The sequence below is a fragment of the Rosa rugosa genome, chromosome 1 (genome assembly GCF_958449725.1).
Source record: "Rosa rugosa chromosome 1, drRosRugo1.1, whole genome shotgun sequence".
Lineage (NCBI taxonomy): Eukaryota > Viridiplantae > Streptophyta > Magnoliopsida > Rosales > Rosaceae > Rosa > Rosa rugosa.
In genome coordinates this window covers 37,142,092-37,161,677 of record NC_084820.1, presented here as the reverse complement: position 1 = coordinate 37,161,677, position 19,586 = coordinate 37,142,092, and the positions used below count along the sequence as shown (strand labels likewise).

Sequence of the window (19,586 nt, the reverse complement as noted above, 5' to 3'; positions counted from 1 at the left end):
CACACTCCAAGTACGGGCAACTAATAATGTGTTGGTGATCATCACCACAAATCTGCCATCCTTCTTTTTTGATGACTCTGGCGGCAGCCTTTAGATCTTCTTCAGAGTACTTCTCCTTCTCCTTGCCCACTGCTGGTCTCACTGTGATTCCAGAAGCATCCATATCTAGGGTTATTTTGGTGCTGGGGTGAATGAGATCAAGTGGTCACGGATGTACAATCTTCTTCTAGTCTATCTTGAAGGTAGGTATTTATAGACAAAACATAATCCTATCCTATTAGGAATAGAAATCTTAATCAAACTAGTATAACACGTCTTAAACTAAGAAACATGTATATTGCAATTTACCTGTCACGCCCTTGATTTTTAACAAAATAAAAATCGATATATATATAATCCCATAATTATACATGCGTGAACGTTCAGTCATCAATACAAATACCTGGAACATCTTTCCCTTAAAACAAGTATATACTGATGCCCTGAAACAATCCAAATTAATATACACTCGCCCACAGAGTTATATATTACACAAGTTTACGAATTAAGTTGTCATCACAAAATAAAACGCAAATGCTCCTCAGAGCTTACTACATAGCGGAAGTCATACACTGGCAAAGCCAACAAAATTTGCTTCCTACCCGTTCTGCTGCCAACAAGCTACCTCAGCTTCAGCCACGATTTTCCTGACCTGCAGGATTAACCCCTACACCGTTTGAATGGTGCACCGGGGTTGCCAAACAACAAACCCGGTAAGCTTCTGCAAGCCCGTATGAGTAACTCATGAACATCAATCAACAACTCACATCAATCTACTTAAGGAACTCATGCAACCATGATTCCTTCTAACATTCCATATCCTTTCCACAGAAAGGACAACATGAGTCACCGCCGTGACAATGTTCTATTTGCTAACTTAACCATCAAGTAGCAATTTATGTCTCATCTAGACAATTAAAGAAGAATACCATCGGAACTCTCCTTTAAACTACATACCTATGAGTCTCCAACAACCTCGACCGTCACACCCATAAGCTATCATGACAGACAGACTAGAGCTCTATTGAAATCGTAATCACTCGTCCTACCAAGGACGTGATTACCAATTTCCTGCCTTGGTCACCATCTGCGACCTGTCACCATCTGTGACATATGATTTCAGACCCCGTCTGATCATGAAATCAAACATCAAGGTCGCCATCTGCAACCTGTCACCATCTGTGACCTATGAACTTCAGACCCCGTCCGGTCTCAAAGTCGAACGTTAAGTAAGTCACACCTGACCTAAAACGTTACTAACATCTAATCTCGGCTTTCCTTATCCCTGCTCACCATCTGTGACTCTTGGTACAAAGACCAATACATTTAAATGAGTCACGCTTGACTCAAAAATGTAACATCAAACATCAATACATTTCAACAATAGAAAACATCTTTTTCCACAATATTGTTTCCATGAAAAGTCATATTCAACAATAATATAAGCATCATCATGCATATTATTCATCAAATACCATCCACAAGAATATATATATTTCACGTAAATATATATATATGTAGTCATTCGCTCAGGAATGCCTACTAATACCAACTATAGTTTGCAGTTAAATAATTAACGCCAAAACAATAATGGTACTTCTGTTCATAAAGATCCTTGTGAGATTTACTCACCTTGAATTCCCGCTGCGTCTTCAACCAAGAACAAAGCGGTCAATCCGCCAATTAACCGTCCAAATACTTCGTCAAGTACCTCACAAGCCGTGAACAGTAATCCAATCCGAGTTGATCGAAATTTCACGTGAATCGATCCAAACAACCACCAAGGATCGATCGGCGAGGCTGTTCTGAGCTCAACCAAGAAAACTCGGAGCCTTGCCGACGTCGGAAAAGGGATTTCCGGTCGGGTCCGATTTCCTCAATCTGGGCCGACTTGCAGCGCCGCCGTGAATGAGAGTCGTCGATAGAGACCACCACAGAGACGACCGGAGCAAGGAGGCGAATCGTTCTGAGTTGGTTTCACCGGAAGAGGTCGCCGGAGCTGTGAGTTCCGACCGGGTCGGAATGCCGGGTTCGGGTCGGGTCAGTCGAAGATTTTCGTTTCTGAAGGCGCGGACGAGAGAGAAGAGAGAGATGAAAATTATTTCCGGAAATGGAAATGAGGAAAATGAAAATAATTTATGATTTTCCTCTATTTATACTAAAACGGAAACTTCTTCCGCTAGCCATAACTTTTTCATACAAACTCCGATTCCCGCGTTCCGCATGTCCACGAACTCGTATCGACGCGCTCTACAACTTTCGTGAAGGAAGTTTCCCGAGAATCCCAACGTACAAAAAGTCAACCTTCACACGACCCCCTAAACTGTGAAATTCAAATAATTATACGGACGAAAACCATTCCACTTCACATACAATCTACGAATAAAGCACAATAACAATTATTCGTACAACTGGTCCATTATTAATTACCAAAATTAAATAACAGAAATCCAGGTCATCACATTACCTCCCTCAAGCTGAGAATGCATGAAATAGTTTTTCCTCCGTAGTACATTCTACACCCATTTTCTAGTTTTATATCTATTGTTTTTATTTTTTTAACGGAATTGTTTTTATTCCTGGAAATGGGATCCACATATCTTAACAGCTTAACTCATGCTTTATCGTTAGGGCAGATAAATGCACATGCATTATAGTACATTATGCAGCACATGCATCAATCGTAGAGACATGAATATTATGTTATTATCTTGCAGCAGTTGACAATAACTTTGATTTATGATCTCTTCCTAAATTATACTGGGGTGAATGAGATCGAGTAGTCACGACGTACAATGTTCTTCTCTCCTTTTATAGAAAAAAAAAAAAAAAAAAAAAAAAAAATAATAATAATAATAATAATAATAATAAAATAAATAAATTGAAAATCCCATAATTTTATTATGTCACGAACTTCAGAATCACTATGAGGCTTTGCCATTTGCCCATTTGCAACCATTAAAAGATTATAATGCTTGACATTGTAAATGATGGAAAGAAGTTGTCCATATATAAAGTGAACGAGTGCAAGTAATTTACATACAATTGGTGGAGCATCTACCTACCAACACAAAATCAAATGAGAAATCAGCAAGCTAGTTGTGTCAAAATCAGGCTGAGTTTGCACAAGTACTGATTCAAATCCACACGAGACCATCTCTTCTATGGCTCCTTCATAAAAACAATGATAGAGCTCAGTGGGAGCAACAGTGCATGATTAATCTTATTCATCTGCAATGCTCCAAAACAACCCGAATAGAGAGAGGATGGCCAGGATGAACAGATAGGCAATCTTGAAGGTGCGTTGTTTTTTCTCCCAGCTCAGCAGGTTGTAGATCTCAGTCACATCTGCCAAGTGCCGCCCCTTCATGTACGAATTGACGTTATAATATAGGTGCGGGAGAGCCAATGGAACCATAAATCAATGTCTCGTTATAAAAAGAATGACGCAGAAAACTCCTTGAACGATAAACTCTGGCAAAACAGTACGGTTTATCCGAGATGATGAATCATATGAGTTGATGTAATCGTCCTCGAGGTCCATTAGGCACAAAAGCTGATAACCCACAAGGCATAAGAGAGTTAAGATGAAGGAGATACTCAAAAAAGCCATGTCCATAGCATCTCCATCACAGAACACCTCTTTCTCTCGGTATTGGTCTGTCTGTGTTTTGGTCTTCTCGGTAGAAATCGGCTTCTGGTTTTCGTTGGTGCAATCGGAAATCAAAATCTTGTTTCTTCTTCTCTTCTATCTTGAAGGTAGGTATTTATAGACGATATTATGACTAAACATAATCTATGTGGAATAGAAGTCCTAATCAAAACCACTTGGCGCATGTAGTAAAGTTGGTCGAGCTACCTAGTATGGAACTCCTCATATTTGGAGTTTGAGTCTCAACTCCCACCAGTTTGTGACCAGCAACGTTTGAGGGGCCTTGAAGTTCGTGTGCCTACAGTGGGAGATTAGTCTGACTTTACTGAGATACTCTCGTGAACCTCGGTCCGAATCTTGACTGGGTGGGTGTGTTATCAACTTGCTAACGTAACAACTATAAGTCAAAAAAAGAAGTTCTAATCAAAATAAAAATAGAAAACCTAATCAAACTAGGAAAGAAAACCTGCAACATATGTTGAAGAAACATGGATGAAATCGTTTTGCCCTCCTTGTACATTCTCCACCCATTTTCTAGTTTTTATATCTATGATAATTACAACTAGCATTTCGTGAAGCAATCCCACAACCTTCCACTTAAAAATGAGAGACTTATGTTACTAGATCAAATGGTAATAAGCTGCAATATGGATTAGTTAGGCTAATTGGATTAAACATGGGGTATTTTACCATGCTTCGACTCAAGTTGGGAATTAACCTCCATATAAGGTTGACGTACATACACATTGCTCCCATCTTGTTATTGGATAAAGCAAAGTTTGTCCATTGATTCTAAGTCAAGTCGAGTGGTGCTGGTATTAGTCATGAGGAACAAAACAACATTTTTGATAGAATTCACAAAGCTGAATGATGAGGGCACCCAATGGCTTTGTCCTGGACTACCCGTTGGTGAGATTTCAGAATGAGAAATGTTAGTAACCTTCCCCATTTATTAACCGCTATGTGTCATCTTTTGTCACTCAAAACCATAATATTAATTTTGTCAAAGCTGAATTTCATTTCTCCCAAATATACCTCTAATTATTGCTTATTAACAGCTTTATTATTTTTCTTCTTTTTACTTAAACTCTCTCTCTCCCTCCCTCACTCCAGCGAGCGATTCTCCTCCTTGGCTCCTTTATTATGTTGGTTCAATACAAATCCCCAATTTTGATCATATCAATTAACAAATCATTATTGATTTTTTTTTTTTGGACAGAGTAATAGAGATTTCATTTAATCCCAAAGCCAGAACGGCACATTAGTATTAATTAAGCCAATAAGGCTTATGGTTAAATTTTTAAAAATCCACAATTTACCCTTCTTTGATTATAGTCTAAAAATCTATAATTTAACAAAGGAAGGATAAAATAGTAAATATAATAGCAAACTGAATTGAAGAAATTACAAAAAAAAAAAAAAGATCTTAAACGTTTTGTTAACTGCAATGGCAGTTTCTTTTTTTTATCTTTTTTTTTGGGAGTTGGCAGTTTAAATAAAAAAAATTACTTATTAAACAAAAAGTTATTTTTTTTTTTGAAGAAAAAAAAAATTATTCATAATTTAAAAAAAAAATATTTTTTAGATAAATTACTAAAACAAACTCTTTTTTTAGAAATACTAATAAAAACTCAAACAAAATGTTATAGACACAAATAAAGTATGAAAAAATAAAAAAGGCCAATTGACACACGCGTGAGCGTGTGTTAAGAGGCTAGTACAAATAAACCCTATATGCTTGTACCCTACTAAATCGGTGGTTAAGCAGGTAAGGGAATACGGGTACCATTCACTAGTACAATGATGTTTATTTGAATTTTACGAGCCTACACAACTACAAATCTCATAGTACACTAAGAAAACTATTTCGAATCTCCTTTCGTCAATGCACTCAATTGTGGTACTTCAGGAGATTCATTAACTTGGTGTAAGAAGAAACCATAGCAATATAGACTAAAACCCACTAATAAAACAGGCCTAGCCTGGGCCAAAACGCACTATTTTCCCCAAACAAACTAGGGAGTTATTGGAATTTAAAAAAAAAACTTAAAAAAACCTAAAGCCCAAAAGAAAACCCTAACCCATTCCAATCATCCCTTCCCTGTGCCTTTAGAAGTTAAGCTCCATTAACTATTCACCCATAGCCACTACGGCGGCTGAATTGTAAGATGGACACCCCCTGCTCCATTAACCATTAGTATTGAGACTTCTACTCTTTTTTTTTCTTTCGGTGGTGGAAATCAAATCACCGAGTCTCAGGTAACTGCAGATTCTCTCTCAATTTCCTTGATTAAATTTTGGTAATTTTTTCGTTGATAATGAACAAATCTGGGTTCTTTCTCTCTCTCTCAAAGTTTTTGGGTTTTATTGTTGGTCAAGAAATCAAGATCTGAGTTCTGTCTACTCAAATTTTGGGTTAAATTTTTTTTTTTCTAAAATGAAATGAGCAGATCCCAAATTTATTTTGGTTCTTCTGCAGTTTTCCCTCTTCATAGAAATGTTTATCCTCTTGGGTATGACTTTTTGCTCCTCTTCTGTTTTCAATTCGTTTTTGTTTTGTTTTTTTTTTTTTTTTCAATTCGCAGTTGCATAATCAAATCCTTCGTGTTTAATTTATGTGATTGGTGGTTAGAAGGATATGGCTGGTGTTTCCTACTGGGTTTTCAGAAGCATATATATATGTAATGAATTATTACACTAGTTGTGAAATGCCTGCTGTTCTTTACTGAGTTTTCAGGATATTATATATGGCTCAACACAACATTCTTGAGGGCAATCATGTTCACAATGCCCCACAATCATTAGTTTCCTTAACGGGCTTGCTTGCCGCAAGGTCAAGGATTGGCGAACATCAACAGGCAGCGGCAGACCACGAACAAACTCGAGTACAACTAGAGGAACAAAGGCATATACTCCTAGCTAATAGAGCAGCTATCAATAACCAACTCTTACCTCTGCGAACGCAACGTGATTTTCACGCAGGTCGCGTTGACCACTACAACCACCGAGTTCAGCAATCTGATCAACAAATAGCCGAGTTGAATGGTAGAGTACAAGACCTTGCGGCCCTTCGTGATGGAGCCTTGGAACGAGTGGAGGTGTATGGGCATGGTTTAGCAACTCTTCCAGTAATTACAGTGGCAACACTAAAGCAAATGGTGGTTATTGTGAATGAAATCCGACCATTAGGCTTTGGTGGTCAGATTAGGATCCATGACACCCCCATGACCTCTGAGCTTGAAAGGCAAGAAATCCGTGATTTATGTGCCCAATTTAATATTATAGTTCAAAACTAGTTATTTATGAGATGATTGTAGTTGGAATTTTAAGTTTCAGTGGCGACTTTAGATAGTTCCAATGCTAGTTGATGTTTGATTTAAAAGTCGATTGCTTATTGTAATTTATGTCGCTACTTGATCACAATTGCATTGCATACTCTGCAATGGTGCTTCTTTCAATTCTATTTTTTACCAGGCACATTGGATGTTCCCCTCAATCTAATCCTGAATCGTAAAGGTGCATTCGCATATAAAATTTATTGTTGGGGTGTCTTTGCCAATTTAACTAAATTTCACACTAGCGTGTGTAATGATCAGGATATTTCCCGATGTGTTCATATTTTGTCTAGTAGTAGGTCAATTTATATATCTAAACCCTGATCAGTGGACCAAGTAACTTGTGTTGGCACTTGTTGATTCCCTGTTCATTATCGCCCATTGTGTTGGTATATTGTTTTCATATTCCCTGTTGATTCCTGATGCTTGTTTAGTTAATGCAGATTGATAGTTATATGATTCAATCAACAAGCAAAGAAATGTTCAAAAGATGGCGTTAGAAATAAGGTCTTTAGTCTTTGGTTGGTCTTTTGATGTTGTGCTAAAGAGCCAAGCATCACTAAGTAAATAGATGAACACTAGGTAATAGACCGCGTGATGCGTGTGTTTGTCTTTTTTTTTTTTTTTTACTTGAATTTATACGTAAAAAAAGGTGAGATCATACATATTAAAATCTCTCTCTCTCTCTCTCTCTAAGTATGTATATGGGGGAGACTGGGCTGCTGCGGGTTTGGGTGCTAAGCCTTCTTTTATGTGGTGGAGCTTAGTATGGGGCAAGGAGTTATTGTGTGCTGGTATTAGATGGAGGATTGGTACGGGGGAAACAATCAGAATATGGGAGGATAAAATGGCTGCCGGGCTCCCTGAACGTTTAAAGTTATCACACTGCGTTTCATGGTGGCCAATGCAAAGGTCAATCAGCTCATGTTGGAGCCAGGTATGTGGAATGTAGATTTCTTAAAGCAACATTTCTTACCTGTGGATGTGGATAAAATTTTATCAATTCCGTTATGTGAAAGGACTGAGGGAGATGTGGCTGTGTGGCATTTTAATGATGATGGGCGGTACTCCGTTAAATCTGGATATTGGTTTGGGATGGAGTTAAGAAGGATGGAGAGGGGATCGACTAGTGGTAGTGGGCATGCTAATTCAAACTCCATTAATATTTGGAGTCTCATGTGGAATCTTTCGATTCCGAACAAGGTCAAGCTTTTCTTGTGGAGGGCTTCCCATGCTTTTCTACCTTGTGCTGAGCGTTTGTTTAAACGCAAGATTAGCCCTCATAGAGGTTGTCGGCGGTGTGGAGGAATCCATTATTCATTGTCTGTGGGATTGTCCTGTAGTTAGGAAGGTATGGAAGGTTAGTTGGTTAAAGGGGGTTGTTAAGACCTGGAGAGTGGCATGCTTTACAGACTTGTTTTCCCTTGTGGCTGATTGTGGTGAGCCATGAGAACTGGAATTGTTTACTTTAATTTGTTGGTGGATATGGAAGGATAGGAATGAGGTGTTTCATGGTAAAAAGGGATTAGAACTGTAGCAGATTGTGGATAGAAGTGTAGAGTGGCAGCATGAATTTGTTAGTGTAGCCTTGAAGAAAAATGGAGGACTGGCAGGTAGCAGCTTAGGTTTGGATGCTCAGGATGAGTCTATTGGAGAGGGGGCTAATGGACAGGGCGTAAAATTGTATTTTGATGGGGCTTCTGACATGGATGCAGGACGTGTGGGGTTGGGAGCAGTAGTGATTGATGAAGGAAGGTGCTTGAAGGGGGCAACTGCAATACCCATGATTAAGGCTTTAGCGTTATGGCATGGCCTTAAATTGTGTAAGCATTTAGGTGTAAGCAGGTTGGTAATTATTGGTGATGCTGCAAATGTGATTAATGCACTAGGGCACTAGGGACTTGATTTAAGTGACATTGGAGGAGTACTTGATGCAGTTCGACGATTGATGCTAGAGTTTGAGGTAGTTACCTGGAAGCATGTACGTAAGAGGAACAATGAAATTGCTCATGCCATTGCTCGAAGAAGTCTGAAGATGGTGCACACTATGTTTTGCCAAGAAGTTGGGCCTCCTTGGCTTCTTGAATTAATCGTTTGATGAAAGCTATTGTTTTAGTTTCTGGGGGTTCTCTTTGAGAACAGCTTTTCCCAATTGCTGTATTATCAGTTGATTTAATAAAAGTTTTCTTTTCAATCAAAAAAAAAAATCTCTCTCTCTCTCTCATCTCTTCCCCACCATAAACCGCCACCCAACCCACCGCCTTTACCTCTGATCACAACCAAAAATTTGTCTATCATCCTTGTTCCATTTTTCAATTTGATGTTGAACTATTCCGATCTTTTTTCACATAGATGCCATGCAATTATCATATTTTTGGAATTCCAATTGCGATCTTTCTCAGTGCTTTCTTTCTTTTGGTTCTACATATTTGTTTGGCAAATTGTCATGGGTCTTTTAATGTGGGCAATCTTTGTGGTACTGCATTGATCCTGCCAATTGAGTATTGGTTCTTCTCTATCCAATCTCACTGTGACTTACACTTTGTTTGTTGTCCTTTGCATTTTTGTGTTGTTTGTTTGCTTTGACTTGATTGCATGATTTTCTAGTTATGGGGGCGACGTTGAACAAAAATGGTGAACCCCAACTGATAAAAGCCAAAATTGCACTGGGGTCACAGCCCCCAATCATCCTATACTGTGTCCGTCTCTACTTGAATGGATTGGAAAAAATATACATGATGCAGTAAACTTGAAGCAATAAGATGCTTGTTCTTGGAACTGAATTTGCAAGTAGCAAGCTCGAAATAATTCACCACTTCATGCGCTTGGAGGGTTGCATTATAGGATTAGGACTTTAGAGCAGATATGTGTGTGTGAACAAGGATGAAACTTGGTAAGCTACATGGATATGCACAAGGATGAAACTTGTACTTGAGTTTGCTCAAGCCTTCAAGCTTCGTAGGATATATACAAAAAGGATAAAAACTTGGTAAACTAGCTCTGATACCAATTACACAAAGGAACTTTTTTATTGATGTAGCTAGAAATTTCTTACAGAGGTATAGACAAAGAAGGAAAGTTTTTATAACTACAAGGAAGCTAAAGAGGTGAAGGGATCGATGATCCTCTTCTCACAACAATGAGTCCTACGTATACAATTGAAAATGAGCTCTAGTTAACTAACTATGATTACAAAATTGTCCTAACTAGGATTACAAATTATCAAGTCACCAACCATGGTTAGGTCAAAGTGACACCTAACGTTATCTACAAACTTCTACCGCCTTCGAAGCGACCAAAGACTTTTTATCTGTTGTCGTTTCTGCTAGAAGTGTCGTGTGGGTCCATACACTTCCATAACTTTTTCTAGATTTTGATAATCCATGTCGTATAATCCTAAACTCGGGTTTGAGTTGGAATTAACTTCTTATTGGCACAGTAAATATGAGATTTCTTCAATCTCTTTTGCCATCATCAATGGGATGTCCAACTGAGTAACATCTGTGGCCATAGTCTTTTGCCTGCTTCTGTTGTTCAGGAGTAGGCTGATAGTTGCTTGCCATGTGTTTGACGAAAACTATTCGTCCATCTGTCAGCTTAAGCAAATTGCTTTGTCTGACTTCTTCTATAACGTGTTTTAGTTAAGCTCCACAGTTGATTGCGTATTGCCCATAAAGCTTGCTCGGACGACTCAGAAAGTAGAAAATTTGGGGTTAGAGCAAGCAATATGATGATTACAGAAGTTGGGCATGAAGAAGAGGAAGAGAGACCTCCCCCTTATGTAGAACCGAAGATCAACTCTAGGCCCCGCTGCATTGCTCTGTTTGTTGAGCCTTCCCCCTTTTGAGTGAGTCCCTGAATTTTGCTTCTTTGACCTTTACTTTATTGTAAAGAACTAATCTTCATGAATAGTTTGACTGCATCTTCATCTGAGATACCCATCTTTGCAAAATGGTTTCTTTTGTTGCTTTTAGTTAGGGGTTTTAGTATTTTAAGCTTTAGTGATTAAAGTTTGTGACTTTAGGTCCTACCATTGGCATTGGATTTGGAACTTTGAGATCGAGCCTGCTTTAGCTAGACTTACATGTGCTTGATGAATGGACTATGAGGGTATGATATTGTAGCCACAATTTGGTTATTTTTTTACTCAGTTTATTTCATTTACAATTTCTTACAAAGGTTGTTTTAACAAGTTCCCAACTTTTGTTTATTTCAAATATCACTTTCTAGATCCGATTACTCACATTTATTTACTTCTGTTTATTAGGAAACTGAGTTTCAAGTTTGCGGTGGTTCAAGACTTCAAGGTATTAAGAGATATAAAATAGGACTAAATTTAGTTTGCTCCCTCAAACTTTAGGACAAACATTAGTTTGGTCCATGACTTTTTTTTTAATCACGATAGTCCTTACACTTCTATTTTTCATTACGCACGTCTAAAATTTAAATTTGTATCCAAACATGACGTCAGATGCTGAGCTGGACCCTACAGCATGACCCACTTTTCAGACTTGTTCCCTAATTTTAGATGAAATGTCCAAACTACCCTCCTCTCATCTCTCCTCACCTCCTAAATCCCACAACCCTCTCTCTAACCCCAAAAATCTAGATTTCTTCACAGCTCCGCTCAACCCCCACCATGAATGCAACCCAACCCTCCTCTCGTACTTCACTTCCCACACTCAATCCTCTTCACCATCAAAACTAGTCTCTGACTACACACTCTCTCTCCTCTCCCTCATCTCTGAATCTCCCCAAACCCACTCTCTCTGTACGCTCCAGAGGCATCCCCACCACCATCCAAACCGTCAAAACCAAATTTCACTTCACCTGCGCCACCCAAATCATCAAACCCAAAATTCAATTTGCCTTTACCATTAAAACTAGATTTTTCCTCTACCTCCAACAAGTAACACGCCGGCAAGTCAACTCAGCCACTGGCAAAGTCCACAAAGGTCCAGAACCCAGATTCCATAATTGAGCTAACCTGCGCACAAAAAAAAAAAAAAAAAACTGAACCAAAGATTGAAACTTTAGCCAAAATGAAAGAAACCCAAAAGAGAAAGATGAAAGCTTTAGAAATGGGTTACCTTGAAAATCGATTGGGGGAGTTTTTGAGATTTTTGAGGTGGGTGTCATCGTTGGTGGGTGTCAATTGGAGTTGACTCGAATTTGAGTTTTATGAAGATGAAGAAGTCAACGAGATTGGAGGACAGGAAGACGAGGATGGATATGAGACCAAAACAAACAGAGCACCACCGCTACACATTTCACATTTGCACACTCATAGTGAAATTCAAGAAAGTGAGGAACACGATCAGATTAGAAAGATGCATGGGAGGCGGGAGACCTTCATATTCTTCATCTTTGTCTTCTTGTTCTTTACAACTATGTCTACCTACACCACCACCTCGGACTACAAAATTCCACTCACCGAACAGAGCCAAGCATAGGCCTAACTCGCCGGAACCTAGCTCCGGCAAGTCGTCTTCGTCGACAACGACTCCAACTACCCAGATTGGACGGTCCTTCTCCCGGATAAGAGAACAAGATTTCTGCAATTTTCAAGTGTAGGAGAGAAGAGAAGAGGCATCGTCGGCTGGGGAGAAGAGAAGTGAGGACAGAGGAACTGGATTTGATCCAAGGGACAGAAAATGTCGATTTGAGCAAGGCCCATATATTCTAGTTATTTTTTTTTTTTTGAAAGAATTATGGGATTTATTATTTATTAATTTTATTTTTTGAGATTATTGGGTTTAAATGTCCATTATGCCCTTCGAAGTCTGAAAAGTTGGCCATGCTGTCGGGTCCAGCTCAGCCATCTGACGTCATTTTTGGAGACAAATTTGAATTTTGAACGTGTGTGATGAAAAATAGAAGTGTGAGGACCATCATGATTAAAAAAAAAAGGTCAGGAACCAAATTGATGTTTGCCCCAAAGTTTAAGGGGGCAGACTGAATTTAGTCCTATAAAATACAACAAAACATGTGGTGAAGTCAGTGTAGAATTGGAATTGCATGTTGCATTAATTTAAAGTTGCTTTGTTGTGCTGAGTTCGTGCAAATAAGAGCAGCATTTAGAACATTACATTTACCCTTAAGCTTGGGGCGATTTTTTCTCTCTATGTTGTTGTTTTTAATTTTGCTTTACTGGGTATATCTCTATTTTGCTAATGGTGGCTATTGACTCATTCTTTTATGTGATATGGGTTTATAGTCGTACCTATTGACTACCTTACGCATAAAAGAAAAAAAAAGAATAGTTGTTTCAATTTTTCATTATGCAAAAGATTGAGGATTTTTAGGTTACATTTGCTATGAACTGCGAAATTGGAATCTTGATTGTCAATATGAACAATGTTTTAATGAGCGAAACAATGTTTTTCTTTTACTGGTACGGTGGTACCAGTGGCTGAGCCATAAATTAATTTCAAGTGGGTCACCCAAATATTTAAAACAAAAATTGAAACTTAAAATATATCAAATTTTAATAAAAACTAATAAATTAAAATAAAGTTACGGAAATATCAATTATTTTTTAAAGACAGTTATATATTTTTTAATTAATTCAATAGTTTTCTTTATGATGGTAACATATTTTATCTTTGATTTTTAAAATTATAAGAAATAATTTTACCAAAAAAAAAATTATAAGAAATAATAGTGTTAATGTTAAAAAGGCAAGAGATTAAAAACAATACTTAGTCTAATGCTGCAAAAGGTCTTGAACCTGAGACCTGCAGTTGCATAAGTAGCGGAAAAATAAGGCGGTGCCACTACACCAAATTGGCATTCATTTAATGAATACTCAAACACTACTTATTCAGTAATCCGTAGAGAAATTTTTTTTTTTTTAAATCCAGTGGGGCACGAGTTCCACGAGTCCCAACGTGGCTTCGCCCCTGTATAATAAAATATGCTCTTTATGTCCTATTAAGGCACCAAAGTTATTCGCATGCAAATATTTGTGGTCCAAGAGTACCACGTGTCATCAATGTTGGTATTACCTTTTTTGACACTAAATCAGAGTTGAGAAAAGAAGGAAAAAAAAAAAAGGCTAAATACTGTTTACTCCTTGAATTTTCACGGAAAAAACAATTCAGTCTCTCGCCTTTTAATTTGACACTTTTACTCCTTGTTCTTTCAATTTTACACCCAATAGGTCCATTCCGTAATTCTCCATCCAAATCCTCCGTTAACTCCACATTTTTAATGATAAAATTACTCTAATACCCCTGACTTTCTCATTCTTTAATTTTTTTTTTAAATTTTTTATTCTTCTGTTCGACATCAGACCAGTATCTACCATATTGAACCCCAGACCTGATATTATTAATCCTTCTTCCAGCCATGGCATCACAAAATCACTCTCAGCCAAGCAGGAAATCCACTCGTAATTCGACACAAAAATCAACCCCCTCATCACCCTGTAAAACCCAGTATCAGACTATCAGTCTTCGATCAAAACTCATTGAAATCCCATAAGACCAACCTCTCTGCATTTCAAGCCATTTCCCCATCTCTGGTGTTACACTTCACCTCCAAAACACACCCTTTTCACTCTCCCCTTACTCTTAACCCAAATTCCCTATTCCCTATTCCCATTCCCATTCTCAACTACCAAATCCTCCCATAGCTCCTCCCCATTCTTCCTCTTAACCAGTTTTGGCTCCCCCACTTCCAGGAACCAGTGAATTCACCGAATCCTTCCTTGTGCCAACATGAACTTCAAATCATCCTATGATCAATACGCATACTCAGGTAATTGAATACCAACTATACATATACACAATATCATCCAAAGCCTCCAAGGAAGAACCTAATTAACTAACCTTGATGCCAAACAACATCAGAACAGATGAAGTTGTCCCTTGACGAAGAACACAGTAGCTGGGAAAAATTCTCCCTTTGCTCACGTCTCAACAAATTCACCAATCTTGTAACCGAAATGCAGTCATCATCATAGAAATCAGAATTCGAGTTAGAATTGGCCGAAGAAGAGACAAAACCACCACAGAACATAGTGGCCACGGCTGTGGCCGTGTGCACCCAAAATGCAATTTCTCCAAAACATAATTGACTTCAAAAATTAATTATAGCCCGACATAGAGTACGACGAGAGGATTGTTTCCATAACTCATGCATCCAAAACCGCCATCGGAGTCACCGGAAAAGGCATCGGAAAACCGAGAGCTTCTCTCATTTGATTTAACTCCTTCTTTCGTCCTTCGGAGAAACCAAATTCAGTAAGCTGTAGGAGGCCGAGGACTTGGCTATAGCCACGAGGTAGTTGATCGCGAAGTGGGTTAGGGTTTCGAGGGCGGAGATCTGGGCGACGACTGTTCTAGATATGGCGGTGGAGAACTCCGACGGGTTTGGGTTTTCCGGTGTGGGAATTATGACTAGTTTTGGGGTTTTGCACTGCTGGGGTTTTGATTTTGGAGGCATGATGGTGGTGGAAGAGAGGGTTTGGAAAAGATAGATCTGGGTTCTTGTGATGAAGAGGCAATCTGGTATGATGTCGAACAGAAGAAAAAAAAGAGAGAATCAATTAAAAAAAATTAAAGAATGAGAAAGTCAGGGTATTATAGTAATTTTATCCTTAAAAATGTGGAGTTAACGAAGGATTTGGATGGAGAGTGATGGAATGGACCTATTGGGTGTAACATTGAAAGAACAGAGAGTAAACGTGTCAAATTAAAAGGCGAGGGACTGAACTGTTTTTTCCGTGAAAGTTCATAGAGTAAACAGTATTTAGCCTAAAAAAGAAGAAGAAGACACAATTGGACAAGTCAACATCAACATAATTCCATATTGGTCAATAAAATTGTCTCGAATGGTGGTCCAAAACTATTTTATAATTTTTTTGAATTAAGTTTATTGAGAAATTTCGATCTTTTGCCTCATGTTCTTCTCAAAAACTTTTCAAAACGAACCTTAAAATTAAATAACTCTTTTATTTTCAGTACTTTAAGTTAACGGGAATAGGAAAAAAGCTCCTAAACCTGCGCCTCCTGTAGCCTTAACTCTATTCCCTCCTCTGTCCGGCGGCACATCCTAGCAACGTTGTCGTCGGACGGGACACGTTCGTCAGAACCCTCTTGGCAGCTCTGTTTGGTCTCTAGTGGGAATTTTTGGCATGAAAGTTGTTTAAGAATGGGGAAGAAAATCTATTCGGCGGAGCGTGTGTGTTTCCGGGATCGATGGCGGCGGGATCTTTGGTGGAAGAAGGATGCGAAGGGTTGGATCACACCGGTTAGCATCGCCGGGGCTCGAGGTTTGGGTATTGGGCTCATAGGGTTGAGGCGGAGATCAGAGATCGATCTAAGCTTGGTTGTTTGCAGGTGGGATCGGGGATCGTCTTAGCTGGGATTGATTCCAGGTGGTACCGGAGATCGATCTTCTCTGTGTGGATCGGTGGTTTGCAGGTGGGGACTGGAGATTGTTCTGGTCCGGCATGTGGCAAATCGGGATCAGCTCAGTTCAGGCAGATGGCTTGGGCTCGATGGTGTTGCAGCAATGGTGGGGAGGTCTCGACGGCGGTTGTGGTTCTGTTTGGATGGTGGTGCGACGTTAGGGGTGAGACAGCAACATTCATGGGCCGGTCATGGTCTTCTCCAAATCTTAAACGACTATTGGGATAGGGTTTAGGAATTGGGTCCAATTTGGGCAGCTATGTTTTTAGCTTTCATTTACTTTATGCTTTGTTAGTTGTTACTTATTTACTGTTTTCAATAAGAAGAGGTGGGCGTTGTCCCGATATGGGCACCTTGCGTGCCTTGATTGTCCTAGTTAAGCGGCGAGTTCCTTGCTTTGTCAAATGGTCACAACCTCCTAGTAGCAGAGTGTCGCCGGATTAGATTCCGTGCGGCAACATAGTAGGAAAACTGTGCTATTTGTTATGGTGCTTCTCCTTTGTAGAGTTATCTTTCCGTTATGCACATATTTGTCAAAGCAAATAGAGTTGTCAAATGTGCACTATTTACCAATTAGTGCATGTTAGAATACCTTACATTTTGTAATATGGGGTTTAGGCTCTATGTCCTCCCCTTGTAGTCTATGGTTTCATTAATCAAAACTTGAGGCCAGCCGCACCGGCCCACTTTACAGAAAAAAAAAAAAAAAAAAAGTTAACGGGAATAAGAGATTAGATGAATCTAACAGAAAAATGAAATTAGAGTCGAGAGGGAAACAACAAAAAGAGAAAAAGAAAAAATACCTCCATATTATTTCTCACATTTATAATTTCTTTTAATTATTGAAAATATCATATATTTTAAAGGGTGTGCTGGCCCAATTCCGGACCGTAACTTTTCTGGATCCCCTTGATCGGTTCGCAATTCACATCTCACAGCAATAAAGGTCTTCCCTCTCTTACTCTCCAAATCTCACAGTCACCCAAACCTTGACATACCCGTAATCGCCGCCTGAAATGGAGCCCGACGGCGCAGCGCCGATGCAAGTCGAGTCCGCGGCGGACAAAAGCCCTAACTCGGAGCTCCCTCCCAAATCCAGAGAAGAAGGCGAGCTCTCTTCGGATGATAATGACGTAAGATTATTACTCTCCCCAAACCCTAGCCCCATCTGCAACTTGTGTGTTGATTTTTGGTTCTTGATTATTATCTGTTTGAGCTTGTTGTTTCAGTGCATGAGTATTGTGTATAGATTTGGGGAAATTCTGGAAATTAGAATCGGATTTTTGATGTTAGATTGTTTCAGTTCCTGGATATTGGAGTTTACTTTAGCTTGGGTAACTTATAGGATTAGATTGAGTAAGAGTGTTGAAATTAGTCTCTGTGTACATGAAATTGGGGTTTGCACTGTTTTGAGTTTTAATTTCTCCGTTACGCTACCGGAAAGTTCTGGATTCAATGAGGGGTTATGGTTAGAAGTTATGTTGGAATGAGTGATAATATAGAGGTATTGGTTGGTAAGATCATAAGGTTCTTCACCTGATTGACTCTGCTTCCGAGCTTCTGTATTAAAACGGTTCTTACCTGATAATGCCTTTCCACCGTTTCTATTTTGCTAATGATTGTGTGTTGTGATTATAGTCAGTTAAGGAAGATACATAATTGTCTTTAATGGGTACTCTTTATCCAATATCCACAGGAAAATCCTGTTCTCTCGGTTGCACGTTCCACTGGTACTACAGGGCCCATGCTGGTGAACAAATTCACCCATGGGAATCAAGTGGGTAAGTCTTGCTTTTCATCACAGGGAAAGATTTCTATTTTGTTTTGTTTGAAACATTAAGATGGAATATTTCATATATATCATCTTGTCGAGCTCCCACTCCTACCAAATTGGCAATACATCTGAGGCTGATGGTTCCCAAAATAAATTTTTTTGACAAATTTTAAGTTGGTCTTAGGCATGTGGGTGAAATGAAAATGTGCAGATGTCAACAAATCATGTATGTAGCAGACTAGTGCACTTATTGGTGACTTTCTTTTGTCGCATTAAATTTCATGGTCCCTCATGATTCAGCATCGTGTACTAGATTTGTCTGATGGACTTATGTTTATCTCACAGGGAAGGCTGTATCTCCTGCAAGCTCTGCTGATATTCAGTGCCAAACCTCCAAGCAACCTACTTCCCAGAAGAGCAATGATGCGAACAGAGTACCAACACCTGGATGGCGTCCTCCACGTGCCCACTCGGGGCCCAACAATAATCTTGTGATAAGCTTCTCAGACGATGACAGTCAGAGTGATTCTGAAGAAAAAGAGCGTGGGAAACTAAAAGCTTTACAAACTAAAAGTAATATGGCTCGAGGGAATGCTAATGGAAAACCACCCATTTCTTCACTTGCAAAACCAAACAAGTTGGGACAGGCTGCCAGAAATGTGAACAAAGTAATGCCCAAAAAGTTGTCTATGAATGGCACATTTATGACATCAATGGCGAATATCCGTGGAGTTAATTCTAGAGATTCTGTGCCTTCATCAGTTGAGCAAGGATCTCGAGCTGGAAATTTCAATTCCGGCAACAAAAATATAGTGAACAGAGAGCGATTATAACATACTCGATTATAATATTTTTTCGCATTCCCTAACATAGAGTTTCATTATCCTGACAGCGACGAGAACGAGGACGTAATTGAATCTTGTCTCTTGTCCTGTATGTTCGGTGGGGACTATACGAGAGGGTTTTGGAGGGTAGACTGAATGCTATTATCTCTAATTCCATTTTATGTTGTGGGCATCACAGTGTGTCCGTTTTTTCAGGGCATCTCAAAGTGTGCTTGCTATGATTTTTGGACCCGCATTTGCTCATGTATGGAAAAGTATTGGTTTTTGTAATTTATTGCAATATTTGAAGGGGAGTGAAATTTGCACTCTCTTTTTTATAAACCACACACCCTTTTTCTCTTTTGTGAATTAAATTTTCCAAATTACCCTTACTGTCTTCTTATATTTTCATCTTCACTAAATGAGTTTCACAAAACAATCAGAGCTTCTCTATGTCTTCCTAGAAGTCGAGAAAACCAAACAAGGCCACGGAGAGATCTCTGACCCCGATCATCACTTGTTCAATCCTAAATCAAAACTCTGTCC

General features: G+C 39.0%; 1 protein-coding gene across 1 annotated transcript; it reads left to right on the top strand.

Moving 5' to 3' along the window:
• The first annotated feature begins 17,342 nt into the window (after window positions 1–17,342).
• On the top strand, window positions 17,343–19,371 carry LOC133736409 (uncharacterized). The gene is made up of 3 exons (XM_062163887.1): window positions 17,343–17,575; window positions 18,139–18,223; window positions 18,562–19,371. The coding sequence occupies exons 1-3, from the start codon at window positions 17,459–17,461 to the stop codon at window positions 19,047–19,049; spliced, it is 690 nt and encodes a 229-aa protein (XP_062019871.1). The 5' UTR covers window positions 17,343–17,458; the 3' UTR covers window positions 19,050–19,371.
• The last annotated feature ends 215 nt before the right edge of the window (window positions 19,372–19,586 follow it).

Excerpts from the sequence above, each read along its gene's own strand:
- LOC133736409 (XM_062163887.1), top strand. The coding sequence starts at position 17,459 with ATGGAGCCCGACGGCGCAGCGCCGATGCAAGTCGAGTCCGCGGCGGAC. Across the intron at positions 17,576-18,138 it reads TCTCTTCGGATGATAATGAC|GAAAATCCTGTTCTCTCGGT; the intron begins GTAAGATTATTA and ends CAATATCCACAG. Across the intron at positions 18,224-18,561 it reads CACCCATGGGAATCAAGTGG|GGAAGGCTGTATCTCCTGCA; the intron begins GTAAGTCTTGCT and ends TTTATCTCACAG.